Source organism: Dendropsophus ebraccatus, chromosome 2 (assembly GCF_027789765.1).
Source record: "Dendropsophus ebraccatus isolate aDenEbr1 chromosome 2, aDenEbr1.pat, whole genome shotgun sequence".
NCBI classification, from domain to species: domain Eukaryota; kingdom Metazoa; phylum Chordata; class Amphibia; order Anura; family Hylidae; genus Dendropsophus; species Dendropsophus ebraccatus.
Genome location: NC_091455.1, coordinates 196,949,784 through 196,976,037, shown reverse-complemented (window position 1 = coordinate 196,976,037; position 26,254 = coordinate 196,949,784). Strand labels below are relative to the sequence as shown.

The following is a 26,254-nucleotide window of genomic DNA, read 5'->3' as shown; positions in this document are numbered from 1 at the left end:
AACACAGGGGACAGGGCATGCTGGGATTTATAGGGGAGTGATTAGGTGCAACTACCAATTAGGAGCGCACGGCCCCTTTAAATCTGAGACAGCCGGCGCGCGCGCGCCCTAGGAGGCGGGGACGCGCGCGCCGGCCGGCACAGCGGGAGACAGGAGCGTGGAGAGGTGAGGCGCCCCCCGGGGCCGAGGTGATAGCAGCGCCGGGTCCCCGACTATGGACACCGGCTGCTGCATGGGGCAGGAAGCGGTCGCGGGGGCGGCCCGGAACGCGGGACGCCCCCGCGGCCGTGACAGTACCCCCCCCCCTTTGGCCTCCCCCTCTTTCTTGCCTGCAGATGGCACAGGAAGCCACAAAGTCTTTGACATCTTGAAACAGACTAGGCCACCAGTAGTGGCGAGAGATCCGTTGGCCGGTCTTACGGACTCCAGGGTGCCCGGCCTCCAACGAGGAATGACCCCACTTCAAAATACCTCTTCGAAGCGCAGGGTGAACATGAGTCTTTCCGGGGGGTACTCTCTGAAGCGAGGAGGTGACGACTGGTGCTAGGCGATCAGGCGGTAAAACATGGCAAGGGACTGTGGGTCTGTGGACGAGGACCTTCTGTAAGTTCTCCCGGTGGTGAGAGGACACGACCTTAGTCTTGGGTACGGAGAGAGGGTACACCTCGGCAGAGAAGGCATCCGCCGAGTCTTGGTCTTCTGCCGGTAGGTCGGGTAGAGGCTTGGCTGGGACAGGAAACGACATAGTACACTTGGTCTGAGGTGACCTGAGACACTGGTTGGAACAGTCCTGACCCCAACTGAGAATCTCCCCGGTTCTCCAGTCCAGTTGAGGGGCATGTTCTTGCAGCCACGGGAGTCCCAGGAGGACCGCGGGGGAAGAATGGGGCAGGACGTAGAAGGATATCTCTTCTTGATGTAAAGGACCCACCTGGAGGACTAAAGGTGCGGTCTGGTAGTACACACGGTCGGTAAGAATTTCGCCTGTGACCGAGGAGATAGACAGGGGCCTGGCTAGTCGGGTCACGGGTAGCCGCCATCTTTGGACCAATGTTGCCGCAATAAAACTGCCTGCTGACCCAGAATCGAGGAAGGCAGTAGTCTGATGATTTCGTCCTGAGAGAGTCCGGATGGAAACTGGCATAGACAGACTTGGAATGGTGGCATTCACACCTAGGGACACCTGTCCCACCGGACCTAGGTGCGAGCATTTTCCGGATGTTTGGGGACGTAGGGGACATCTCAGCCGAAAGTGATCGGAACCACCGCAATAGAGACAGAGATTCTGCTCCAGGCGCCGGATTCTTTCATCAGGCGTCAGGTGAGCCCGTTCCACCTGCATAGGAATCTCAGGAGAGGGTTGGGACATCGAAAGGTCAGGATTCTGGAAAACCGGCGCCAGCTGGGGATGGCGACGGGAACGGGTTAGTAAATGTTCATGCCGAACCTCCTCCTCCCTCTCCGAAAAACGAGTATCAACTCGGGTGGCCAGTAGAATGAGTTCGTTCAGGGAGGTAGGCAGGTCTCGGGCAGCGAGCACGTCTCTCACACGACTAGACAGGCCCTTCTTGAAGGTGGCCAATAGGGCGGCCTCGTTCCAGTCCAATTCGGCTGCCAGGGTGCGGAACTGGATGGCGTAGTCACCAACAGAGGAGCTGCCTTGAGAGAGGTTGAGGAGAGCAGTCTCGGCTGAAGAAGCACGGGCAGGTTCCTCAAAGACGGAGCGAAACTCGAATAGGAAGGCCCGGAGATTGGCAGCAACTGGATCATCACGGTCCCACAGTGGCGTGGCCCAGGCCAGGGCTCTACCTTCTAATAGGCTGATGATGAAAGCCACTTTAGAGCGCTCGGTGGAAAACTGACTACTCAAAAGTTCAATGTGCATGGTGCACTGAGTCAAGAATCCTCTGCACAACTTAGAGTCCCCAGAGTACTTGCTTGGGAGGGCCAGTCGGAGTGAAGAAGAAGCGTCAGGAGGTGGTGTGCGCTGGGCAGTAGTCTGCTGCTGTAAGGCGGCAGTGAGTTGCTGGATCTGCTGTGACTGCTTCTGGATTTGTTGCGCCTGCTGAGTGACCACTCTGGCGACATCACGGAGATCAGGTACCTCGCCGGGATCCATGGTTGGAGCCTACTGTAACGCCTGGAGTAGTGGATCCACTGGACCGGCACCAGCGATGGCACAAACCTCACCAGGGAGCGGAGTCTAAGGGGCCGCTGGTTTTCACCAGAGCCCGCCGCAAGGCGGGATGGACTTGCTGCGGCAGGCGACCCCCAGGTCGCTACCCCTGGCTTGGTTGCTGGTGTCGGCAGGCGAGGCGTGGCAGGAGATGGCACAGGCAATGGTCTGCAGGTGAGAGCGCACGTGACAGGCTGGACACGGGAACAGGTGGAGTGACAGGGAAACAGGAACCAGGAACAGGGACTTGGGACCAGGTAACGGACAGGACTCAGGAACAGGGACTTGGGACCAGGTAACGGACAGGACTCAGGAACAGGGACTGGGGACCAGGTAACGGACAGGACACAGGAACAACAGGGAGCTGGGCCAAACGCTATGGGAAGCATGTAGAGGCTCCAACACAGGGGACAGGGCATGCTGGGATTTATAGGGGAGTGATTAGGTGCAACTACCAATTAGGAGCGCACTGCCCCTTTAAATCTGAGACAGCCGGCGCGCGCGCGCCCTAGGAGGCGGGGACGCGCGCGCCGGCCGGCACAGCGGGAGACAGGAGCGTGGAGAGGTGAGGCGCCCCCCGGGGCCGAGGTGATAGCAGCGCCGGGTCCCCGACTATGGACACCGGCTGCTGCATGGGGCAGGAAGCGGTCGCGGCGGCGGCCCGGAACGCGGGACGCCGCCGCGGCCGTGACAACGATCTATTCATCTCCTACAATTTTGTCAATTTTTAACATTTTCAGCAGTGGCCACTAGGTGGCGCAATACAAGGATATATCTATACTGAATTTTTAAATTAGAACAGTTTGGATATCATTGCCTGTACATGACCCAGAATGACATGAAGTGATAGATACTTTGATAGTCAATATAGGAAATACCACAACTTTAGTGGTAGTTGTAATACTTTATATGTATTTATATGTATATGTACTTTATAAGTCTGTTTATATGTATATGTACTATTTATATGTATATGTACTTTATAAGTCTGTTTATATGCATATGTACTATTTATATGTATATGTACTTTATAAGTCTGTTTATATGCATATGTACTATTTATATGTATATGTACTTTATAAGTCTGTTTGCCAGACTTAGGCCAGTCCTGCTCTGCTGTCATCTTCAGTAGTGAAGACATCGGAATGAGGTAAAAATATTATTATTATTATTATTATTATCATCATCATCATCATCATCATCATCATCATCATCATCATCATTATTATTATTATTATTATTATTATCATCATTATTATTTATTTATTTTTTGGACCTCTATGAAATAGAAGTTAATGTATTTGTTGTCTTTTTTGTAACTTTTCTAACCTAATTTTTATAGGCCATTGTGATATTACATTACTGTCTGTCTATCTGTAATGGTATGCCACATCTGGCTTGCAGCAGCACTGGAAAGACCTGGGGGTCTTTGTCGGCCCCCCATGTGACAATCATTGGCCCCTGCAATCTGAAAACCGGGACAGTGATCACTGTTCAAAAGAAACTCTTTCCCTTTCGAATGGTGCTAAAGTAGTTAGGAAGTCACAATTAAAGTTATCTCTGATCCCAGCGAGTACCGCAAGTCCACCATCACTTCAATGGAGCTGAGCTACAATACTTCAAGGTACATTTTTACATGAATGGATCGGTGCCTGCATCACAGAAGGGAGAGGGTTCCGTCAGACTGGGGGGCGGCGGACCACCCCAAGTGCTTCATGCTGGGCCTGTGCTTGGGAATAGACCGGCGCTGTGTACAGGAACCAGGCAGCGGTTCAAGAAAAGGACCACGCCACCTGCATTCCCGTGCCGGCGCCAATCCATTCATATAATAAACCCAAAGCGATGTACCTAATGGTACAATCACTTTAACACAGCAGCTTCTGGAAAAGCCCTTTAAATAAGTTATCCAGGATTAGAGAAAACTTTTTTTTTTTTTTCAAAAACAGCGCTACACCAGTCCTCAGGTTATGAGTCATATTACAACTTGACTCCATTCACTTCAATGGAATTGAGCTGCAATACTATCAGGGTGGTGTCCTTTTTGGAAGAAATCAGCAACTTTTTTAACCTTTTTAATTGGTGAAAATAACCAGAGTTTCCATTCCCAGTAATTTTTTACATTAAATCTTAATGCTCTCTCTTCTATCAAATGTTCCACTTTGATAGATTTTGTATATATTTTTTAAAAAAATCTACATATCTTTTCCCACTTTTTCCACTTTCATACATTTTAGCATCACGGACACTCGCTGACACCAGGCTCCTTCATATTTCACGTCTTACCAACTGTATAGTAGATGTGGATTTGGCTTTCCTCGACTGGTCATTCAGATGGGATTCCAGCGGGAGGTCGTGGGAATGTGTTAGGTGGCCGTTCACTAGAGATAGACCCTGCTCAAAACATTGAAGAAAGGTTAAGAAAAAAAACTGCAAACAAAACTAAATGTATAGATGGTAGCAAACACATCCAGAACCCGTACTCTCGGCATTTGATCACTGGTGGTTGAAGAAATTAGATGCTGCCCTTAAAGCGTTACTCCAGTGGGGAAGGGCACTTTTTTTGCTGGGACCCACATCGGGGCGCTCCGGCTTCCGGGTGTCTGACGTGGGCCCGAGACGTGACGTCTCAGGTCCGCTCAGCCACTGAGAGGCGGGATCTGAGCTGACTTGAAACGGATCCCACCTCCCTCACTGAGTGGCTGAGCGGACCTGAGACGTCACGTCTCGGGCCCGCGTCAGACACCCGGAAGCGTCCGTGAACCGGCACCGGAGTGCCGCGATGCGGGACCCGCCGCTGGAACCGGGGAGGTGAGTGGACCTCTTTCCCCTCGGCCACCTCCTCCCCGGTACCAGCAAAAAAGTGCCCCACCTGCTGGAGTACTCCTTTAAAGAGGTTGTCTGGGAAAAATTAACTTTTCACCTGTACCCCCCACGACCTCTGTATCGGGCTCCCGACTTCTTTCTTATGAATAGAGAAACGGGTCACGTGACCCATGGCTCTATTCATTGCTATGGAGCTGCTGGAAAGAGTCGAGTAAGCCAGAAGAGTGCTTACTCTTTTCAACAGCTCCATAGGAATAAATAGAGCTGCGGTTACATACCCTACCCACGGCTCTATTCGTAACAAGGAAGTTGGGGCCCGATGCGGAGATTGGGGGAGGGGGGGGTACAGAGGTCAGACCCCCCCCATGTCTCTTACTTTTCCCCTATCCTGTGGATAGACAACCTCTTTAAGGCCCGATGAGCGATATTATGCCCAATCAGGCCAGTATGGCAGATTATCACTCCGTGTAATGAAGACAACGATCAGTCGAAGAAATGACCATCAGCTGATCATTGTCTTTCAAGCTGCTGAAAAATCAATGTCCACCAACCACGCATCGCTACACGTAATAGTAAATTCGTGGCTGATGGCAGTGTAAAAAAAAAAACAACTTTATACATGTCCACGCTCCCCTCGTGTTCTCCTCACATTTGCCCGCAGGCTGGAGCTTCAGAGATAGTCTCCAAAGTGACAGGCTGCACAGTAAGTCACTGGCCGAGATGAGAAAGTGCCGCTGCCTGAAGCTTTGGGAGGGAGCATAGAGAGGTATGTACATTATATTGTTTATTATTTTACACTGTAAGGCAAGGGCTGCACAAACATTGCTAATGATGTCTGTGCAGCCCTTGCTAAACGAGTATGGAGTGGTGTAATAGACTCAGTAAGCGAGCGCCGATCTAGCAGATCGGTGCTTGCTTACAATGGGCATTAGGCTTCATACACACGTGGAGAATGTGCATGGTGTCAGTACAGCAGCATGAAGTTTTAAATAGTTTCAGAGCTCCCGGCATCATAATGACACTTGATGCCAGGAGTTCCGATAATTCGCTCCATTGCACACAAATGCGGAGAGTTTGGCTTCAGACGAACCCAAACATGCCTGAGGATTGCTCATCTCTAATAGATGGTGTCCATCCTAATAAATAGAGGGCAACATACTTTTGTTTTTCTTGCGCCTCTAGACACCAGAGGCCGGGTATGACTGCCACCTCCTATAGCTAGGCCCTGGAAGTGCCCCTGAGGGCTTTTCTTCTCTGCTGTATGATGACCTGCTGGACTATTATATATTCGAGTACATGTTGGTTTATGAACAGGAATTTTACTGTACAGAAATGTTTATTTCCAGAATCTCAGATTTAAACAAACCACAAGAGCCCTCAATTATGCCTAAGCCGCCACTTGTCTATGAGGTCCTCCTAACCGCAGCTTGTTCCATTATCCTTCTATTTCTGAACATAAAATGAGTCTAAAATAGTCCGATCAGATTGATAGACCGGCTTCGCTCCGCCGCGCGGCAGTAATAGGTGGAGCATTCCGCAATGTAAGCCAGATATCATGACGGCTTTAAATAGAAGCTACACATCAAACGCACAAATTCCTCGGCTCCATACTTAAACAGCTTCGGGTTCTTCTGATGATGAGCAGACTGAATACACTTGTTTATGCTGAGCAAAGTTCTTCAAGTTGAGTCAAACCAGATGCCATAAAGTGCTCCACTGACTGGGAACAGTAGACACAAACATGTCAATGGACTGGTATTTCACCAAGTTCCTTGAAAAGTGCCAACTGTGTTTCTCATCTTAATGCAAGACGAATGATAAAAAATTGATTATTTTATGCATAAAGCCAACTAGGTATATGGCATTACTATTACTGTGATTAACGATGAGCGAATCGCCCGTCTAAACGGAGCAAAGTGCTTAGTTTGATAGGCAAGTGGCTTATCAGCCGCCTGCCATTCATCTCTGTTCCGCTCCCTGCTGCTCCACTCTGGGTGTCTGGAAAGCTGGATCCAGTCCTGGGAAACTGGGAGAAGTCTCCCAGGACTGGATGCAGCTTTTCCTGGCACCTGGTAATGAACGTCTGGGAGCGGAACAAAGTTGAAATGCAACAGGCTGATTAGCCGTTATAATAGAGTCTATTATTTTGCGGGGCCAACAGATATGAATAGGCACTGTGTAATGTTTGGTTTTCCTTGTAGTGTAGTTTCCCAGTAAACTGAGCTCCCGAGGCAGTTTAAGGGGTTATCCGGTTAGGGAAAAAGTCTTTGCAAAATAACAAAAAAACTATACTTACCTCTCCGCGCTTCCGCTGTGTCCTCCTGCAGCGTCTCCAGGTCCCCCGCTGAAGGCTCCTGTCTCCACTGCTGAGATGGAGTCGTCTGGCTGAGCAGACTGTCACTGCCGAGATGTGGAGGCGGGTGCATTCACCGGAGATGCTGCAGGAGGACACCAGGGGAGTGCATAGAGGTAATCTTTGTTATTTTGTATATATTTGCAATGATATGTAAACCCCTTTATTCATTATTCAGAACCTTCTGGCAGGGGGAGAGTTTTGTCAGCAAGAACTTTCTGAAACCTGATTTGGAGGAAGAGAAAGTGAAGTAGAAGAGTTTAGTTTGCAAAAGAAGTGAGATGCATGAGGAGCGAGTGAGGAGTTAGATGTCTACCATGGATCACGGAGACCATGGTACCACGATTAATGCCTGGAGAAGTTAATTGCCTTGAACCAAAGGCACATTTATTCTGTGGTCTTCAAGGAGAAGACCAGTGTCAAGTCTCTTTCTCAGTATGAAAGAGCATCTCTGGTCTGGTTTGGATCACTTCTGCTACTGGAAGCTAGCCAATGGGATTTATCTTCATCACCTCTGGGACATTAACATCTCAAGAACTAGCCCAGTGCACTGTATGCATTAACTTAAAGGGGTTATCCAGCGCTACAAAAACATGGCCACTTTTGCCCCGCTCTTGTCTCCAGGTCAGGTGTGGTTTGCATTTAAGCTCCATTTACTTCAATGGAACTGAGTTACAAACCTCATCCAATCTGGAGACAAGAGCGGGGCAAAAGTGGCCATGTTTTTGTAGCGCTGGATAACCCCTTTAAAGCTCTAATCAAGGCAGCAGCTATTCTTTACCTTGGCTGGTGGACTAGACAGTGCTCATGTCTATTCTGAACAGCCTTGGCAGTAGGGATGGTCCGAACCCACCGAGGTTTGGGTTCGGATGAACCCGAACGCTCGGCATCGGATTCCCGCTGTCTGCTCACTCAGTGCAGTGGGCGGACCCCCTGGAAAAATGGGATACAGCCTATGGCTATGGCTGTATCCCATTTTTCCAGGCAGTCCTCCCGCTGGATCCGCCCTCTGCACGGAGCAGGCAGACAGCGGGAATCATTACCGGTTGTACGAACCCGATATATATATATGTTCATACTTTCAAAATTTTTATCTACATAAAAATTCCCTTTCTACAGCTAATTTCAGCTTTTCTTTATAGATTGGGGCCAGAGATGAGCAAACTGGGCAAAGGTTAGGGTTTGTATGAACAGCCCCTTTAAGAATATGAGAAAACTTGTTTAAAGGAGAAAGGGAGGGGATTATAAAAAAAAGTTTCTATTTACTCCATGTAGTGTTCCTTTAATATTAGAACATGTTCTTCAGATGGGAAAGGCAGCTCTACATTACAATAATTCACCGTTTGTTTACCGCATTCTAGGTTACAGGAAGCTCAGAACAAAGCATTCTAGAATTCTGTCATCAATCACGTCTTGTTTAGAAGCTCTGAAAGGCCTCATACCGCGTTAGTTAATATAACATGGAGCTAAGTACACTCCTTTGTTGGACTGTTAAGTGACTGCGACATGGAACAGCTCTGGAAACCCAACAAAAGGGACGGCAAAATTATTTCTCTGTAATCTTTAAATGAGCTCAAGTGTATTATTGTGCGTTATGTAATTGAAAATACATTTAAACCGAGCGCAGGGACTGGAAAGGACGACGTCAAAACAAAGTCACATTTTTCGACTTATGCTGGATATTATCCGGGCAGGGCAATGGGGATTGTCGTCTCTGTTGCAAATGTAAACATTGAACATATGTAACAAATAGGGTATAGGCAAAACACGATTCCCCAAAAATTAGACCGTGTCTTATATTCATTTTAACTCCCATAAATGTGCTAGGTCTTATTTTCCGGGGATGTCTTAGTTTTCCCATGAAGAAGAATTTGCATGTTGCATACACAACAGGGATAGAGCGTATGGTATTGCAGCTTCCGGCCACCAGGGTGAGCTCACCACAGCACACTCGTACAGCACAGCAGGGACAGTGTACGGTATAGTGGCAGGCCATGCGATTATGGCAGACTGTGTGCAGCTCTACATCTGGCGGTAGTGGACAAAAGGGATGGCGGCAGGTGACGGGCCTCTTGATGCCTTGCCTGCACTTTTACAAGTGACGGCCGCGGGAGGGAACATTGGGGTTGGCAGCAGGTGACGTCTTTATGTCCTGCTCTGCAACGGATGGTAAAGGTAGGGGAGAAGAGTAACGAAAAGAATCACAGCTGCATGCCCTAGTGTTGATTGGCGGACATGCTTCCAAACAAAAACTTTGCTAGGTCTTATTTTCCTTTTACTCTTCTAGGTCTCATTTTCAGCGTAAGTGTTATTTTTAGGGTAACAGGGTATGTAACCAGAGAGATGGCCGCATAAGCCCACAATAACAGTAGGCTATTGGCTTTGCTATACATGGGGCAGTTGACACCAGTCCCTGGAGTCCAAGATGGCCCAAATGCCCCTTTTCCCACATATGGCATTGATTTTAAAAATAGCACATCATAGATGAGGCAAGCCTGGTGCACCACTAGCATTGGGGCCTATGGTCTTCAATATATACGACCTAGAGTCATTCGGGTAGGGTGACCTTCAATATTGTAGCCACCCATCTTGTCCCTCTCAGCCTGTCTCTTATGGCCCCAGAGATATCAGAATTTATTAGGTGACTAATTTTTAGAGATGAGCGAACCTGGAGTATGCTCGAGTCGATCCGAACCCAAACTTTCGCCATTTGATTAGCGGTGGCTGCTGAACTTGGATAAAACCCTAAGGCTATGTGTAAAACATGGATATAGTTATTGGCTGTATCTATGTTTTCCAGACAACCTTAGAGCTTTATCCAAGTTCTGCAGCCCCAGCTAATCAAATGCCGAACGTTAGGGTTCGGATCGACTCGAACCCGAACTCTGTTCGCTAATCTCTACTCATGTTTTATGGTATTTATAGGAGATGTTGTCTCCAATCTAGGCCATACTTACCAACAAAAGCTAGGACAATCTAATACAACAATTTATCTTTTCTTTTTGAGAGTGGTGGGATTAATGGGGTTTAAATAGTCTGTTAAAAAAACTACTATGGCCAATCTGACCACCATAATAACAGTTGGTACCATGTTCCCTGATGGCGAGAGGAAGCTTATGTATGAGGTTAAAAAAAAATGGTAACAGAAAAAGAATAGAAATACCCCCACCTGTCTTGTAGATGAAATAATGAGAAAGGAAATTTTGTTGATGAGGAAGAACCCATGGATGCCTCCGATCATCCCCAATATTTTCCACAAATATTGCTTCTCCTCTAAGTAAAGTTCTCCATCTTGTCCATGATGATCATGGGAGATATTTTCATGGATGCCCAAAACCTGTAGAAAATGTAAAGATAGTGAAAACAAAAAAATAGCGGCTCTTTTCTAATCATATCCAATTATTTATTATCCATTATTATTTAAAAAAAAAAGTTTTGCTGGAGTACCCCTTTAAGAGGAACTGCAATCCAATGATCATTTAAATGAGCCTAGTAAGGGCTCTTTGAATGAGCGCTGATCTCGCAGATCAGTTCTTATTTGTGGCACTATAAGGACTGTGTAAGAGCCCTTAGGAATGACTCTAAGTGCGGGTAAACACAGGCACCATACCCATCTCATGTGATTGGCAAAACTTGGCACCATACAGTCACTGTGAATGGCCATGTTTAACTTTGCTATTAGGTCCCCCATTCTTCTGTGTATAAGACTGTTACAGGGGTATTCCCACCTGGCAAGGTTATCCCCTAGACACCGGATAGGGTATGACTAGCTGATCACAGGGGATCCTACCACTTAGACCCCCAAGATCTTGGGAATAGGGACCCAAGTCTCCCATCACAATGGAGCATGCAGATCATTTTTGCTCCCCATTCGTTCTCTACTGGCTGTACTGGTTTACCTGAGGGATGAGGTGCAGCAAGGCGTCCCCCGAGAGAGTCCCCACAGCCAGTCCTACAAAAAGCTGTAAGATGAGTTTATAGCTCTCCTCACAGGAACTGAAGATAATCAGAGTGGCACCAAACATGGATCCGATTGTCAGAAGTAAAACTGCAATTGTGCTGTATCCATATCCTGTGGAACATTAGCCAGTTTAGCCAGTACCATAACATGTAGTACCATGATAACATGTAATGGATAAACAGCAAAATAATGTCACTCAATGGTTGAAGGGGTACTCTAGCTGCAGAAAAAAAATTTAGAGTGCTAAAATGAAGGCATACCCTGATCCCTAGCGGCTACTGTTCTGACAGCCCCTCCACTCACTGCTGCTTCCTGCTTCCTGGGATGTGTTGACCCTGCAAGAATTAATGCCCCTTCCTCAGTCACTGACTGTCTTACCAGGTACTTCCTGTTGGCACAGCCAATGATAGGAAACAGGAAGTAGAAATGATTGGTGGGGCCAAGGGGCCTTCAGAACAACAATAACAGGGTATTGGGGCAGGTGAGTATGCTTTCTTTGTTCTTATAATTTTTGATTTACTTAAATTTTTTTTACGGGGGCTGGAATACCCCTTTAAGTAGACAATACAGCAAAATACTTACTTTCGAGGGTGGTGGGAGGGGGGAGCTGTGTGCTCGTGAAGTCCTCTACTGGGCATGTGCAAGAGAGAAGTTGATGAATTATTGCCGGACTAATCTGTTTAAATTGTTCCAGGGAAACCGGTGATCGGCTATTTTGTAGAACAATTTTTACAAGTTCATATGCAGAAAAGCAATGATGGCTCTAAAATAATAATAATAATAATAATAATAATAATAATAATAATAATAATACAAAAAATCAGGTTCAAATAGGGTGGAATTTATAAAATGTAACCCTCCCACTACGCCCCATTACTTTACTGACATCAAACTGGAATGTAGAAATGCAGATTGCAGTATTCTGTAATTACTGTAGACTTACTTAAAGGCGCTGTCAGCCCATATGCCCTATCGCCTTGGATAAGAAGATTAGCACGTCAATAGCCGTAACTGTTTATGTCAATGGTCATCTTAAAGGCTAACTCAAAAAATGAGATGTCTTCCGGCTAAAATGCTTTGCATTCTACACTTCAGTCTTGTCAATACTCCAAACATCTAAATTGCTCATGACAGCACTACTGGGTTGGTCACTGCAATAAAACCAGACCTTAGTATAGTATCTATAAGCATCTTAAAGGGGTATTTACAGATAGTTGGAGGTCTAGACACAAATATCGCACTATATTCCAGGAGCTTTAAAAGGTGTCATCAGGAATTTTCCTATTTGGACACAAATATATATCAAGGACTATAGATAAAGCTCACAGCTCAGCCTCCCCCTCCTTGTTGAATGACCTCTTTAAAGGTCACAGATCATGCCCAGTAATGTTTCCCATTCATGTCTTTGGGCAGCTCCTTTCTACTATTGTCTATGTCTATGGGGTTAGCTGTAAAGCATACCTCTAAATGTTATTAAAACAGTTCAGGCTAGATGGCTATCCACATAATAAAGAACAAAAGGATATATAAATAAAAAATAAAATCAGAAAATAGAAAAAGATTAGACAAAAAGAACATGTTTCAGTACCTGGATCTGAAAGAAATTTAAGTGGTACAGTCCAAGAGGTAAACATAGTAAGCTTAGGGCCCCCTGGTAAAATTCTGAATGGGCTCTACTGTGTATGACCTCAAAGAACTCAATGGAATGACTTTGTCGAGGTTCTTCTACAAGATTGGAAGCTATATACATGGTGCAGACTCTATATATTACCATGATCCATCCTGCAGGATGGCCGGTTCTCTCTCGGACATCGTTGTGTCTTCCTTTAGGCTCATCATTAGTTTCCACTGATGGAACAGGTAATGGTTCATGGCTTGTCCCTGGGATCACGAGACTTCGTAACTTCCTCCTGTGGTTATGGTCGGTCTTGATACAGTTCATTGCGGATTTCAGTCTTCCTATCAGCTCCTCTATTTCTAATAAGTGATCAAACATAAAAACTTATTGTTACAATTAAAGGGGTTATCCACCTAAGAGAGAAAAAAATCAAATGCTAGCTGGTCTTACTCACCAAGTCCCCCCCTGAGTATTTTGGGCCGTTTCCTGTCTTTCTAGCTGCTGCCATTCCTGAGTAACAAGTTTTTCTAAAAGGCAATCTTTAACAAAGATAGGAAACTACATTTCCCATCATGCATCTCCCTGATTGGTCAATTTGCGTATGCGCCCCCTTAGCTTTCTTCTCTGCCCACTGCTGTCATTACCTAGTAAACACACGACTGTTTTTTTCACACTGATTTTGCATCACATCTTCCCAGTATGTATACCACACTAGCTGATGATGTAACCGGCTGACGCGCTCATGGTGTAGCTATATGGTGCACAATGGGCATCTGTTTACCAGGGGTGGGGTTGTAGTGTAGGCTTAGATCTCTGCTTGCTGACTGTGAATGAAAACATTCTAGTGCTATCCAGACTCTAAGAACATCCATAACACTTACAATATACAGAGCTGTGACACAAAGACATGTGTATATGCTTGCATTCACTAATAGCAAGCAGAGATAGAACTATAATTTCTCATATTACAGACACCTAGGCTCAGGGACACATGTAAGTCTATGGAAACAGCACAGGTGCGTGGATGCAGATAATGTCTCCTGGGGGGTCGGGTTACCAAGTCAATGGACAGCTAACCCAGCCCCCAGAGAGGAGATCACATGTCCTGTGTCTACAAAGGGAGGGGGGAAGAGGGAGCAGAGTGTGGTCAGAGTGGACCCAGAGAAGATGATTTTACATGTCCAGAGCAGATAAGAAAGAGAAAATAACAGGGAAAGTGTTCAAGATAGGTTATGTATTAGTTTTAGTTTTCGTCCAATATAGGGGACCGTATGTTAGAGTACATAAATGGCTAAACTTTTTTATAGTTTGTTTTCTGTAACCTTGCTAATAATATCCTTAGCTCTACATGTAAAGAGTACAGCCTGGACCTTTTTACCTTTTTGCACAGTTGTTATGTTGTTATCGTTGCTTTTTTTTTTTTTTTTTTTTCAAGTTAAAGACTTCTGGCACAAAAAAACTAATTTTATATATATATATATATATATATATATATATATATATATATATATATATATTCATTTCTTTAATAAACTTATATAACTTTGTAACAGCTTTATTAAAGAAAAAATATATACATATCAATGATGCTTCACTGATGTCTTTTCTAATGTGTAATTGTAGTATTAGAATAGACATTACACTTAGGTATGCTGTGCGTATCAGTAGTGCTGCAGCTGTGGCACTCTATACTGGAGCCGGGATAAGTGGTGATCACTGTTCGCTCTGTTACACAGCGGCATTAATGACGACACAGACAGCTTGCCCAAGTCTAACATGCATTAGGATAGACATCAGGCATCACTGATAGCAATGTGTAGCAATATGCCAGGGCCTGTGTCAGCACAGGGTTTACCCTGCGCAGGGCATCTAGGGGCCCAGAGAGGCAGAGGGGCCCGGTGTTCTAATGTTCAGCACGCTCACATTAGTGCAGGGTGAGTGCTGAACATCAGAAGATACAGGAGACGAAGTAGGACCTACACACAAAAGGGTGAAGGACCTGATCACATGACCCGCAGGTCCTCAACCTCACAGTCACAGTCAGTGTCGGTCAGCCAGTTTATGTCAGTCAATGTCAGTCAGTGCCAATCAGTCAGTCAGTAAGTGTCTGTGCCAGTAATGTGTTTGTGTATGTTAGTGGTATCTCAAGTGATTGTGCAGTGTGTGGTTGATGGGTGCGTAGTGGATGGATTAAGGGGCCCACTTAGGCTCTGTCACCCGAGGGCCCGCACACACCTGGAGCTGGCCCGGCAATATGCAACTGTGCAGGGTTCAGGGCTTGTCAACCCCTGCAGTTCCCACCACTGCCATTAGTGGCAGCAGTGGCACCACTCAATTGAAAATAAATAAATAAAAGTTTTGGGCCACAGAACAATGAGCTCGAGTTGACCACCTCTACCACATATGGGAGAGATTTTCTACCAGAGTCCAGAAGCCTCATGTTTCATCTCTGCTGTTATCCCCAGTTGGTTACATGTAATAATAGGCACAGCCATACCATTTTATATCACTTTAGATCATGGAACTTTCTATATACAGCTAGACAGGATTTCTTTATAATTTGTGCCAATGGTGACATGTACATTAAATTTTCATGTGGCTGTTACGGAACAATATATGACTTTGTATAAAGTAAATGATTAGGGTGAAAAACTCACTCGATCACTTGAAAAAAGTCACTTCATCTCAACTAGATGAGTCTTTTGTGACAAACATTTGCATTATAAAAACCTTTGTGTATTCCTGGCCTAAAACTGACAAGCATATTGTACACAGTGCAGTAATTCATACATATTCATACATTTATACATATTCATACGCTTTACCTGCAGCATATAGTTCATTCGTTTTATTTAAGGATTTGAAGATGGAATCGGTAAAGAAGTCCACGCTGGGTAATGTGTCTCTTCTGACGCAGATGTGTTGTATGGATGCTGTGAGAATCACTTCAGCAAATCTGGGGAGACTCAGTTCATCGATACTGTGCAGCACCCCAAAGTCCTTCTCCAAAGAATTTACGTCTGAACACTGAGAAACCAGATAAGGAACTATGATTGTCTTGTGTCGTAATGACTACATTGGGCAATAACAATAACTACATTAAATGTCTGTGCCAAACAAAGACCTTAGAAGCAAATCCATTAAAGGGGTTTCCCATGGAAGACATCCATGCTCTACACAGAATACCCAGGATTGGGTTTGAGTGTCCGATCAATTGGGTTCCAACCACTGAGACCCCCCACCATTAATGAGAATCCGTGATCCACACCCCCGATTTGAATAGTGGTGGTGGTTGGACGAGATCATTGCTGCTACATTCAGCTAAGCTATCTTCGTATGGCCCATTGACTTGAATAAAACAGCAGCTAACATTTCCAACTATCACTTAATTTAAATTGAGACACACAATCCCTATTTTAGCGTTTGTTAGGTGTCCCAGTGGTCAGCCCCCCATAATCAGACACTCAAAACCTGTATATTGAGGATGTGTCCTTAAAGAGAAAACCACTTTTAGTCCTGTAACTTGTGAAATGGAGTCTTCATGGATAGGACAACCACCAATGGGTGCTCATGACCCTTCTAGGGACATGATGATGCAGGCTCAGCAGTAGAGGTGGGGCGAATGACTGGCTTGGTGGCCCAGCAACATCATGGCCCTAGAAGTTGCCATACAGCAGAGATGGAGAGGTACAATACTGGCGGCTAAAAGAAGACTAGATAGACCAAGTGGTGTTTTTCTTCTTACAATCTTCTATGTTTCTATCTAACACGGGAGCCAGGAAGGTGAGTGTTGGTTATTGTTTTTAATCACCATTTCCCCGTGCATATAACTGAAAACTCTCCTGCCCGGACAACCCCTATGAGGTTCCCTTGTCAATATCGAAAGTTTTGGTTGGAGTGTTCAGATCCCCACCAATGTCAAGAAACGGCTTGGGAAAATGTGTAACTTGGCTCTTCTCTCCCTATTTCCCTGTGTCCTCCATCTTCCTACATGAAGTGAGCTCTATTATATGTCTACAGATCACAGAGAGCCATGTGTTTTTGCAGTCTGTATCTAAAGATCATCGGGCTCTGAATAGAGATGAGCGAACCTGGAGAATGCTCGAGTCCATCCGATCCCAAACTTTCGGCATTTGATTAGCGGTGGCTGCTGAACTTGGATAAAGCCCTAAGGCTATGTGGGAAACATGGATATAGTCATTGGCTGTATCCATGTTTTCCAGACAACCCTAGAGCTTTATCCAAGTTAAGCAGCCCCAGCTAATCAAATACCAAACGTTCGGGTTCGGATGGACTCGAACCGGGTTCGCTCATCTCTAGCTCTGAACGCTCAGATCCCAACCAATCAAAACATGTCAAATTTTTTTTTTTGTAATGACAGGGACACTTTAATGAACATAATCATTAATATGAAAATGTCAATTTCGACATTAGCTAGATAGGGCTGGCAGGTCATGTGCACCGGGTAGAAGGTATTATAGGAGATGCTATGTTGTTGTAAAAGAGCAAGTAGCCCTGCAGAGAATAAACCTTACCCCTTGTCCATTGGATATTTGGAAATGGTTCCTTGTTTCCTGTAGAATATCCTCTAATTCATTGCTGGACAAATAATGGCAGTCTTCATCTTTCCTTAGGTTGAGTATACCGTTCCGATAGAATAGATAGTCCATGTTTAACACGTCGGATGGCGAGGAGCAGAAGTCCTTCTTATTCAAAATATAGAACAGGAGAATGACTGATATCTTCTGCATTGTATCATCATCCAGTTTACTCCCTTGCCCCTTACCAGCCATTGACAGAAGGGTATCTGCTTGAAGACACTAAAACCAAGAAAAATACAATAAATATATATAGCTGTTGAGGACAAGATGAACTTGTTGAGTGACTGATAGATCATTGATAAAAAATGATTGGTTGGTCTCACTGCTAAGAACAAGGGGAAAACTGTCTTCCCCACTGTCAAGCATCTCTGTCTAGGCAGCTCCAGCAGAAGTCTATGTACAGTAGGTGTCGTTGCAAGCTGGGGAGTGAAATGCGGTACTGTGTTCCTTATGGCCCTATTCCACGGGCCATCTAGAGGAGCAAACGAGCGCACTCAGAGCTGGTTTGCTCCCCGTTCCCCGCTCGCTGCCGCCGCTATTCAACGTGGCTTCAGCGAGCGGGTGAGTGCGGGGGGGCTGCCCAGGTGATCGCTGATCGTCCGGGCAGCCCATAGGATACAGCAGCGTCTGCTGACGATGCTCCTATTCAACGGAGCGACGGCAGAAGATCGTTGCTGTATCAGTCGCTTGTTTTTCAACATGTTGAAAAACAAGCGACTGCAACGATCAGCAGAAATGAACGATGTCGGCTGAACGTTGCACTCTATTCCATGGGACGATTATCGTCAGTAGCGGCCGATAATCGTTCCGTGGAATAGGGCCTTTAGTCTGATGGGTGGAGGTCTCAATTGTAAGACCCTGACCAATCAAAACTATTTATATAGTAGTAATTTTGAGGTAAAAATACATCCATATTTGTACACACAGAAAAGAATAGCTAATTCATTACAACTATCCAAATAATGGACATGCTCATTATTTACCACCTGATTTAGCAAAATAATGTCTGTTTTTTATCACCTGTTTACACAAGTTTTGTGTAGTATTGCAATTCAGATCTATTCACTTGAGCTGCAAACCCCACACTGAAACAGAGTGGCGCTGTTTCTGGAAGAAAGGCCATGGTTTTCTAATCCTGGACAACTTACAGGGTATTGTAAAACATAAAAATGTAGAAAAATTGTCTATCACTTTAATAATAGTGGCATGCTGAATAAATATAGCATTATATATATATATATATATATATATATATATATATGTGTGTGTATATATATATATATATATATATATATATATAAACAGTGTAAAAACAAATTCCCCAAAAGTTGCAAAAACTGTAATCTTTTTCCAGTTTCAGTCCCCAAATACCTTTTTTTTCTCTTTCGCACTACACGTTATGGTAACATGAAGGGTGTCTTTAAAAAATATGATTGGTCTCGCAAAAAACAAGCCCCACTATGGCTCTGTATATACTGCAGCACAGTAAAAACTGTGGAGTTACAAAAGTGCGACTGATGTGATTTGAAACTGACCGGTATAAATCTAAAAATTCTCTGAACTGGGCATCTTTTCTTTCTTTCTTTTCTTTTTTTTTGTTTTAAACAAAGATCCCACACAAATTTAGTAGAATAAATTAATGAAGTGTAATAAATTAGACAGCTATTTGAACATGTTCCCTCTAAATATGGCAAAATCTCACCTATACATAATGCATTTTCTAAACACATCCTCCCACTGCAGCATGGATTAATAGAATTCACAGATGTTGCATTATGCACTTCGGAAATGTGAGAACAAAAATATGACACTGTAATCTGTTTTCAGCAAATGTAATACAATGATTAAATGTAATGTAAGCTCTAATCCAATTACTAAAGTAATGAAAACAAATGGATTTTTGATAATGTAAAAAGTTGTTTCTAAATTTAATATGATGACAAACATTCTAAATAGAGGGAGTCTAAAATGTTTTTATGTCTTTGAGGAGTAAAAAAAAAAAAAAATTTGACCAATCACTGACTGGTGAACAAAAACAAAAACCCTCACTGCCGATAATCAGCCCATGTAAAAAGATGAGTGATCAGTCATCAAATGAGAAGTTTCTTGTTCGTTGGCTGACGGCCAATCACATCTTTTCTGCAGGCCTTAAAGTGAATGTACCATTTCCAGTAGTGATTTTTTTTTCCACTACCTGGTCAGCACCAGCGTGGAGATTCTAGTGACATGGATCATTTTTCAAAACGCTGCCGGTTTTTGCTATCGGCACCGGTTACGACAATTGGTGTGGGTTTCTTCAAGTGAACGGATCCACTCTATGCACTGGAGGCTGGCCCATCACCCTCTCTTCGGTAACACGCCTCCATTAGAATCAAGTCTGGCTGTGTCACTGGGGGCAGGGGATATCATTAAACTGGGGGCGCTGGGCCGCTGGGATTTGGCAGGTGCACATGAAAAAAACAGTACCGAAGTACCGCGGGAAGTGGGAGACATTTTTTAAAAATGGACTGCGCCACTGGGATCTCTGCACCAGCGGAAATGGTACATTCCCATTAAAATTATTGGTAGTTTCTAGCACATCTTCCTGTGTAAATGGGATTGTGCGGGCTACTATGATGAAGTTAATAGGCTGCATGATTCATCTGAGCTTTATAAAGACTCTGCAAACGAGCTCTGATCTCGCTGATCATCACTCGTTTGTGGAACTACGATAGGCCATAAAAGGTCTCTAAATCTTGCACATAGACTGTAGATGTGACAAATATAGTAGGAGACTTGTGTCTGGCACATATAAAGCTAGCCTTCTACTACTTCAGACTGACTTTGTAACGCAAATTTCTCAAGTTTTTCTGACTTTTATGGCCACTAGAGGGAGATAACTTAACATTAAACTCAGTGGGAGAAGTATAAGTCTATACGCAATAAACTCTATACATTATGGGGTACAATCAGCCACTATCACAGTTAAATCTCAAGAAAGAGAAGCAATTCAGTTATTGGCTTCCTTCCACCATGGGCTCATAGCAATCACATGACTTGCCTCTATGATAAGTACAATACTGGGGGGGTAATTGTTAAACCTCTGTCAATGATAAACAGTTGAGCATTTGGCTATTGTTTTTAATAGTCATCTATTCCTTTGTTGTAATGAGGTCCTAAGCAACTCAACTCATATTTCATTGATTTGTGTGAAATTGTATTTGTCATCGTAAGTATACCCACTGTGTATGTATTTATGCTATGCCAGACTCTTAGGGGAATGGTCATGGCACTGGAATTCTCTCGGGTGTTCCTTCAATCTCTTTTTCAAAGGATAAGTATTAGGAATAACAAAGTATTTAAAACCTGTATGGGTGTGTTCCATGAGGTGAAGAAAAAAATGAACTATTTAGTTCCTTTGGGTTTGACAAGTAACCTTAACAACAGTAGGAAGGATTAGCATATTTATGAGCATTTAAATTACAAAAGTTTTCACAATTACTTAGCAAAATGAAAGTATTTTGATATTCTGGTTATGATTAAATAACAAATATATTTACAGGAATTACTACTATTGATGGCTTAGGAAGTAAAAACTTTAATCTGGTAATTGACAAAGTGGGTAAATCCTTAGTATTTTATAAAATTGAATGTACAACATGTAAATTCAACCATAAAATGATGAAGACTACATACATTTACGTTTCAATAAAAAAAAACACATACAATTTAAGAAAATAAAATTCAAAAGAGAAATTTAGTTTTTTTTCTCCAATTATTTTAAATGGCCGACATCCTTATTTTTATGCCCAAGAATAAATGTTCTTGAAATAATAACATTTTCTCCCTAAGTAATACGCTTTTGTAATTCCAAAGATTAGGTTTTTCCTCTATACAAGGTTTAACTCAAGTTCTTTAGATGTTCAGCGTTGCTGAACGGAAGATAAAATATTCTTAGCACGTATGCTGACACAATAACTGTGGTGTGGCATAAAGAATGCTCTTGGAATACTAATAATCTGCCCCGACATACTTACCTCTAACTAAAGTTAGTTAAAAATGTTTTCGATTTGACTATATCTACATTTTGATGCTAATTTTATATTGCATTTTAATTTAAATCTCTCTCGCTCTTTCTCACTTTGTCTCTCGGTCTCCCTGTATATACTCCTGTATATTTCTATTTTTTCTGATAAATTACACAATTACAAAATACAAATCTATTTTAAAACCTACATTTACTAAATGAAAAATGATCAGAATGTAATTAACTAGAAAAATTAATTAATTAGAAAAGTAAATTAATTCATTACATTTTAACTTAAGACATGAATATAATAAAAAATAGACAAATTAAAATTTAAAAATGGAAAGATGGAAACAATAGAATGAATAATAGGATTTACAAGAAATCATTTGGCGCTCAAGTTTTCATTGTGTACTTACTGACCCGATTACAAGTATGCTGTCTTCCATTTATATTGCTCGGACATTCCACCTTCTCCAACAACAATGTTAAAATCTCTTTTGAGCTGTTCCTGCGGAGATCTGTTTCATTTCCAGGCAAAAAAGTATGAAGAGTTTGCAAAAGTCCTCTGTAGCTGTAGGTCTGGTTGGTTTCCTCATGGCGGGATTCAGCATGTGCTTGCATGTAGAGTATATAAAATGAGAAGAAAAATGCTATTATCCAGAAAGGATGCTTCCTCCACATGATGACTCCTATGTTGGCAACTAAACATCCAAAACATATAGAATCCCTTTGCTAGCAGTGCAGCATGAAGACTTTAAAGGTTAATACAAACAAGCCTGCTAAGTAGAATGACTGCAATGTGTTTTGAAGGAATTTATTAATTGGTTCACTAAGCTGATTTGCAGTGACAAGCTGCTTCTAGACAACAGGGGGTCTGTGCAGAGTTTACTGCATGAAACAGCCAAATTCACAACCATCAAGGCATATGAAAGGCTACAGCTTTTTGTCAAATGGAAATGGGAAAGAAGGCGGTCAGAGGAATCTGAGCTTTATAGAAAAGAAATTATAAGTATTGTTTATTTCAAATTGGAATAAAATTATCTTGAAATTTTAAAGTTGTGTAAAAAAGTTGATACATAGATATGGTGTAAAAAAAAGGGTGTGTCTTGGTACTGCTACAGGCTGGTTCTGGTATAGCTGTAGTGTTGTAGTCTAATAGGGGTACCGTTAGTTTAGTTGACACTTTGTGGCACTGTGGCACTCTGGTTTATTTGAGGGAGCTTTCAAAGAAGTATATTTAACTTCCGTATTGCATCTGTATTTTGTAGATGATAATACTGAGAAATATTATTAAGGGGGTAATTAGAAAGTTAAAAAACATTTAGAAAGTCAGTCCAACATAGTGATCCCTGTTTTCACCATGTCAGTAACTGTCCAGGACAAGAATGTAGTGCCAGTAGGGGGCTCCCGTCGGCATGCTGGTGCTTACCCCCACTGCTGGCTTACAGTTTTTGCAAATGTTATTTTTCCACCTCCATGCTTCTTCTTCTTCTGTAATTCTGTCTCTGGCCTCCAGAATACATGTGCCAGTTCTTATAAGTTTAAAGGGCCAGTGCACATATATTTATTCTTAACCCTAGCTATTATAGTTCACATACATCTACATAAAGCAGCTACACCCACTCCCTAAAGCCTGAGTGTTGTTGGTTCCTAGCATGCATTGCGAAGGAGTCCTGACCTTTGCCTTTTCCTGTAGTGCAGTTCTGTCTGACCCTCCTGTGCTGTATGCTCTATCCTGTTGCTTACCCAGATTGCTGACCTAAATCTTTGCCACCTTCCCTGACCATTTATGTGTATTGGTCTAAATTTCTGCTTCATCCCTGGTAGTTTCCAGTGTATGATTCAGGATGCCTGCTGACTACATCTACCTGCCTTACCTCCCAGAAGCATACACCAATACCATCTGCTATGTTCCATGCTGCTCCTCCGGCTTCTCATTCTCGTGTCTTCCAACATCCTCTTCCTTCTTGTGGTCCTTGCTGCAATGGTGCCTCTGGCCTCAAGGGTGTGCATGTGGCCAACTGCTCTGGATTTATAGAGGCAGCTTGTCTCCACCTGCTACTGCCATCTGCCAATCCAGAGCCACCTGCACCTATATAAACTAGCTCCACCTGCCCCTTCTTGCCTGAGCATTGTTGTATTTCAGCACACGTAGCAAAGGTGTCTGTCTGCTGTTTCTGCCAAATTCTTGTATATCCTGACCTGTGCCTATTCTTTGCATTATGTTTTCTGAGGTGCCTTTAAAGGCACCTGCCCTAATCCTTCATCTGTTTGACTACAACACCTGTGTTATCCCTGGTACTGCTCTGACCTTCCTGTTGATGACCACTTAACCACGTATACTCAACCTACTCCCCGGTGCCTTTCTTCGACTCTACCTGGTTCTTGGGAACCAGCTGCTGATCACACTGGCAGCACGCTTGCAGAAAGGGTAGGTAGGAGACTGGTACAGGTTTTCTTGTACTACATCGTTCATTGTCAACATTTAACAATATGTATTGTTTGCGTGCAAACTTTTCTAATTTTCTATTTTTTTTTTTTTTTTTTTTGCTGCTGAGAAGCATTAGCCTGTCTCACACATCAAAGTGTGCGGTTGCCATGGAGAGAAGGAAAATTTCTTCACAAGTTATAATATAAATAGCAGAAATCAGAATTACTCAGAACTTTACTATCAACATTTGCTTTAGTAAAAATGCATTATGGAAAAAAAAGACAAAAAAAAAATAAAAAAAATTGTAATTATGTGGGGGATGCTTTTTCCCTGCACTTACTACTGCATTAAGGCTTCAATTCCTGGATAAAATGGTGATGTCACGACCCGGGTACCGCCTGGAATTAAACCTAGGATTTTCTGAGGTTCTATCAACTCTAGTCGTGACATCACCATTTTATCCAGGAAGTGAAGCCTTGATGCAGTAGTAAGTGCAGGGAAAAAAGCACTTTATAGGCATTTCCCATAATAAGTGTATATTGGTAATTCATATAACTTTTGGATGGCAATACTTTAATAAAAAAATTTGCCGGACTTCTCCTTTAAGAATCATATTTATGCCTTATGACAGATTTAGGATCATTTGGGTCAATATCATCCCCATTGCAATATCAGATAGAACTCCCAATGATATGTCCCCATACCTTGATCAGAGTTGGACACATCAAACTTTTTGTAATCTTAGAGTGAAAGGGGTTCTTAGGGACTTTTACATTAATACCTCAGTGAGTTACTTATGGTGCGTTCACACCTACAGGATCTGCAGCTGATTTTCTGCAGCAGATTTCAGTTAAATAACTGAACACAGCATCAGATTTGATGCTGTGTTCAGTTATTTAACTGAAATCTGCTGCAGAAAATCAGCTGCAGATCCTGTAGGTGTGAACGCACCCTTAAACAGCATAGCTTGCAGGTCAGTGGGAGTTATGCAAATTGTATAACTGGACAGCCGCAGGCCACAGACGGTTGGAGAGTCTAGGGAGCCCTTCAACTGAAGATAGGTGCCGGTTCCAGAGGTGGGACCTGCCTCTAAGGGACACTTCGGCCCTCTGTGTAATAGATCAGCCAATGACAATGATCATCGGCTGATCATGTCAAATGATCTGATACAAAAATCATTGACCACAGACTGCACATTGCTACGTGTAATACACACATGTAATGCACGGCCAACAGCTAACAACTGAATAAACTGTTATACATTACCTCTCCACGCTCCCAATCTTCTCCTGCCCTCTGCTGACTTCCAGCTGCAGCTTCGGGGCGGTCTCTGGGCTGACAGGTGGCTCAGCCAATCACTGGGTGTGGTGGCCCTGACCAGTGATTGGCTGAGCGCCCTGTAACCCCAGAGACTGCTCTGAAGCTGCAGCCACGACCCCAGGAAGCAAGCAGTGGGCAGGAGAAGATCAGGAGCGTGGAGAGGTAATGCATTATAATTGTTTAGGGCAGGGGCTGCATGGACATCACTAATGATGTCTGTGCAGCCCTTACTAAAAGATACTCAAGCCGTGTAATAGGCTTGTTCTAGCAGAGCTGTGTAATAGGCTCTGCTACATTAGTACTTTATTGATCTGGCCATCATCAGCCCGTCTAATAGGACCCTAACTGTACTGTTTCTTTATGCTAGTTAGAAACAGAATTATTATTATTATGTGGTCTAGGGTATTGAGAGTTGGAGGTGATTTTGTGAGTCTTACTTCCAAGTAGTCTTGGATTTTTTTTGGAAGAGGTTTTGGGTCACTGGCCGCTCTTGTCTGCTCTACATACAACGCATTTTGGAAAGTAGTAAAAAAAAGCGACACACACACAAGACTAAAAGAAACACTTTATTGTACATCTGTAACAATGATTGGAAACTGCCCAGGCAACTGAAATCTGGCCAATGATTTGTGATTATGTGTAGATCAATGCACAAGTGTGTGTCGTGAGATAATAGAACAAGGCACATTTATCTGGAATAATGCTGTTTTAATATGAATGTGGGATTTACACGGTCTGAATCGTATATTACATCACCTACTTTTTATGAGCACTATTTTAAGTGGCGTCTATTGTATCCGGTCATGTCTCCTTAAATGATGAATCACAACATTTCATACTCAATAATTCTCAACACCATAGCAACCAATCCTTATCCTGATACTTCTTGCTGTAAACAAGCCTTTCTGTTGAGTGTTGTAGCTATTTTAGATACGGAGGTAACTGTCGCACCCAGGTCAAAG

The 26,254-nt window shown here is 43.4% G+C and overlaps 1 protein-coding gene across 1 annotated transcript in view; it reads right to left on the bottom strand.

Moving 5' to 3' along the window:
* SLC39A12 (solute carrier family 39 member 12) overlaps positions 1-22,198 on the bottom strand; it is a 29,929-nt gene extending 7,731 nt beyond the window's left edge. The window contains exons 1-8 of the mRNA XM_069960524.1: positions 21,962-22,198; positions 17,467-17,751; positions 15,757-15,958; positions 13,085-13,290; positions 11,896-12,076; positions 11,252-11,424; positions 10,522-10,689; positions 4,460-4,567 (exon numbers count right to left, since the gene is read on the bottom strand). Coding sequence (XP_069816625.1) covers positions 4,460-4,567; positions 10,522-10,689; positions 11,252-11,424; positions 11,896-12,076; positions 13,085-13,290; positions 15,757-15,958; positions 17,467-17,751; positions 21,962-22,162 — 1,524 coding nt within the window. The 5' untranslated portion in view covers positions 22,163-22,198. The remainder of the gene's footprint in view (positions 1-4,459; positions 4,568-10,521; positions 10,690-11,251; positions 11,425-11,895; positions 12,077-13,084; positions 13,291-15,756; positions 15,959-17,466; positions 17,752-21,961) is intronic.
* Positions 22,199-26,254: the final 4,056 nt, after the last annotated feature.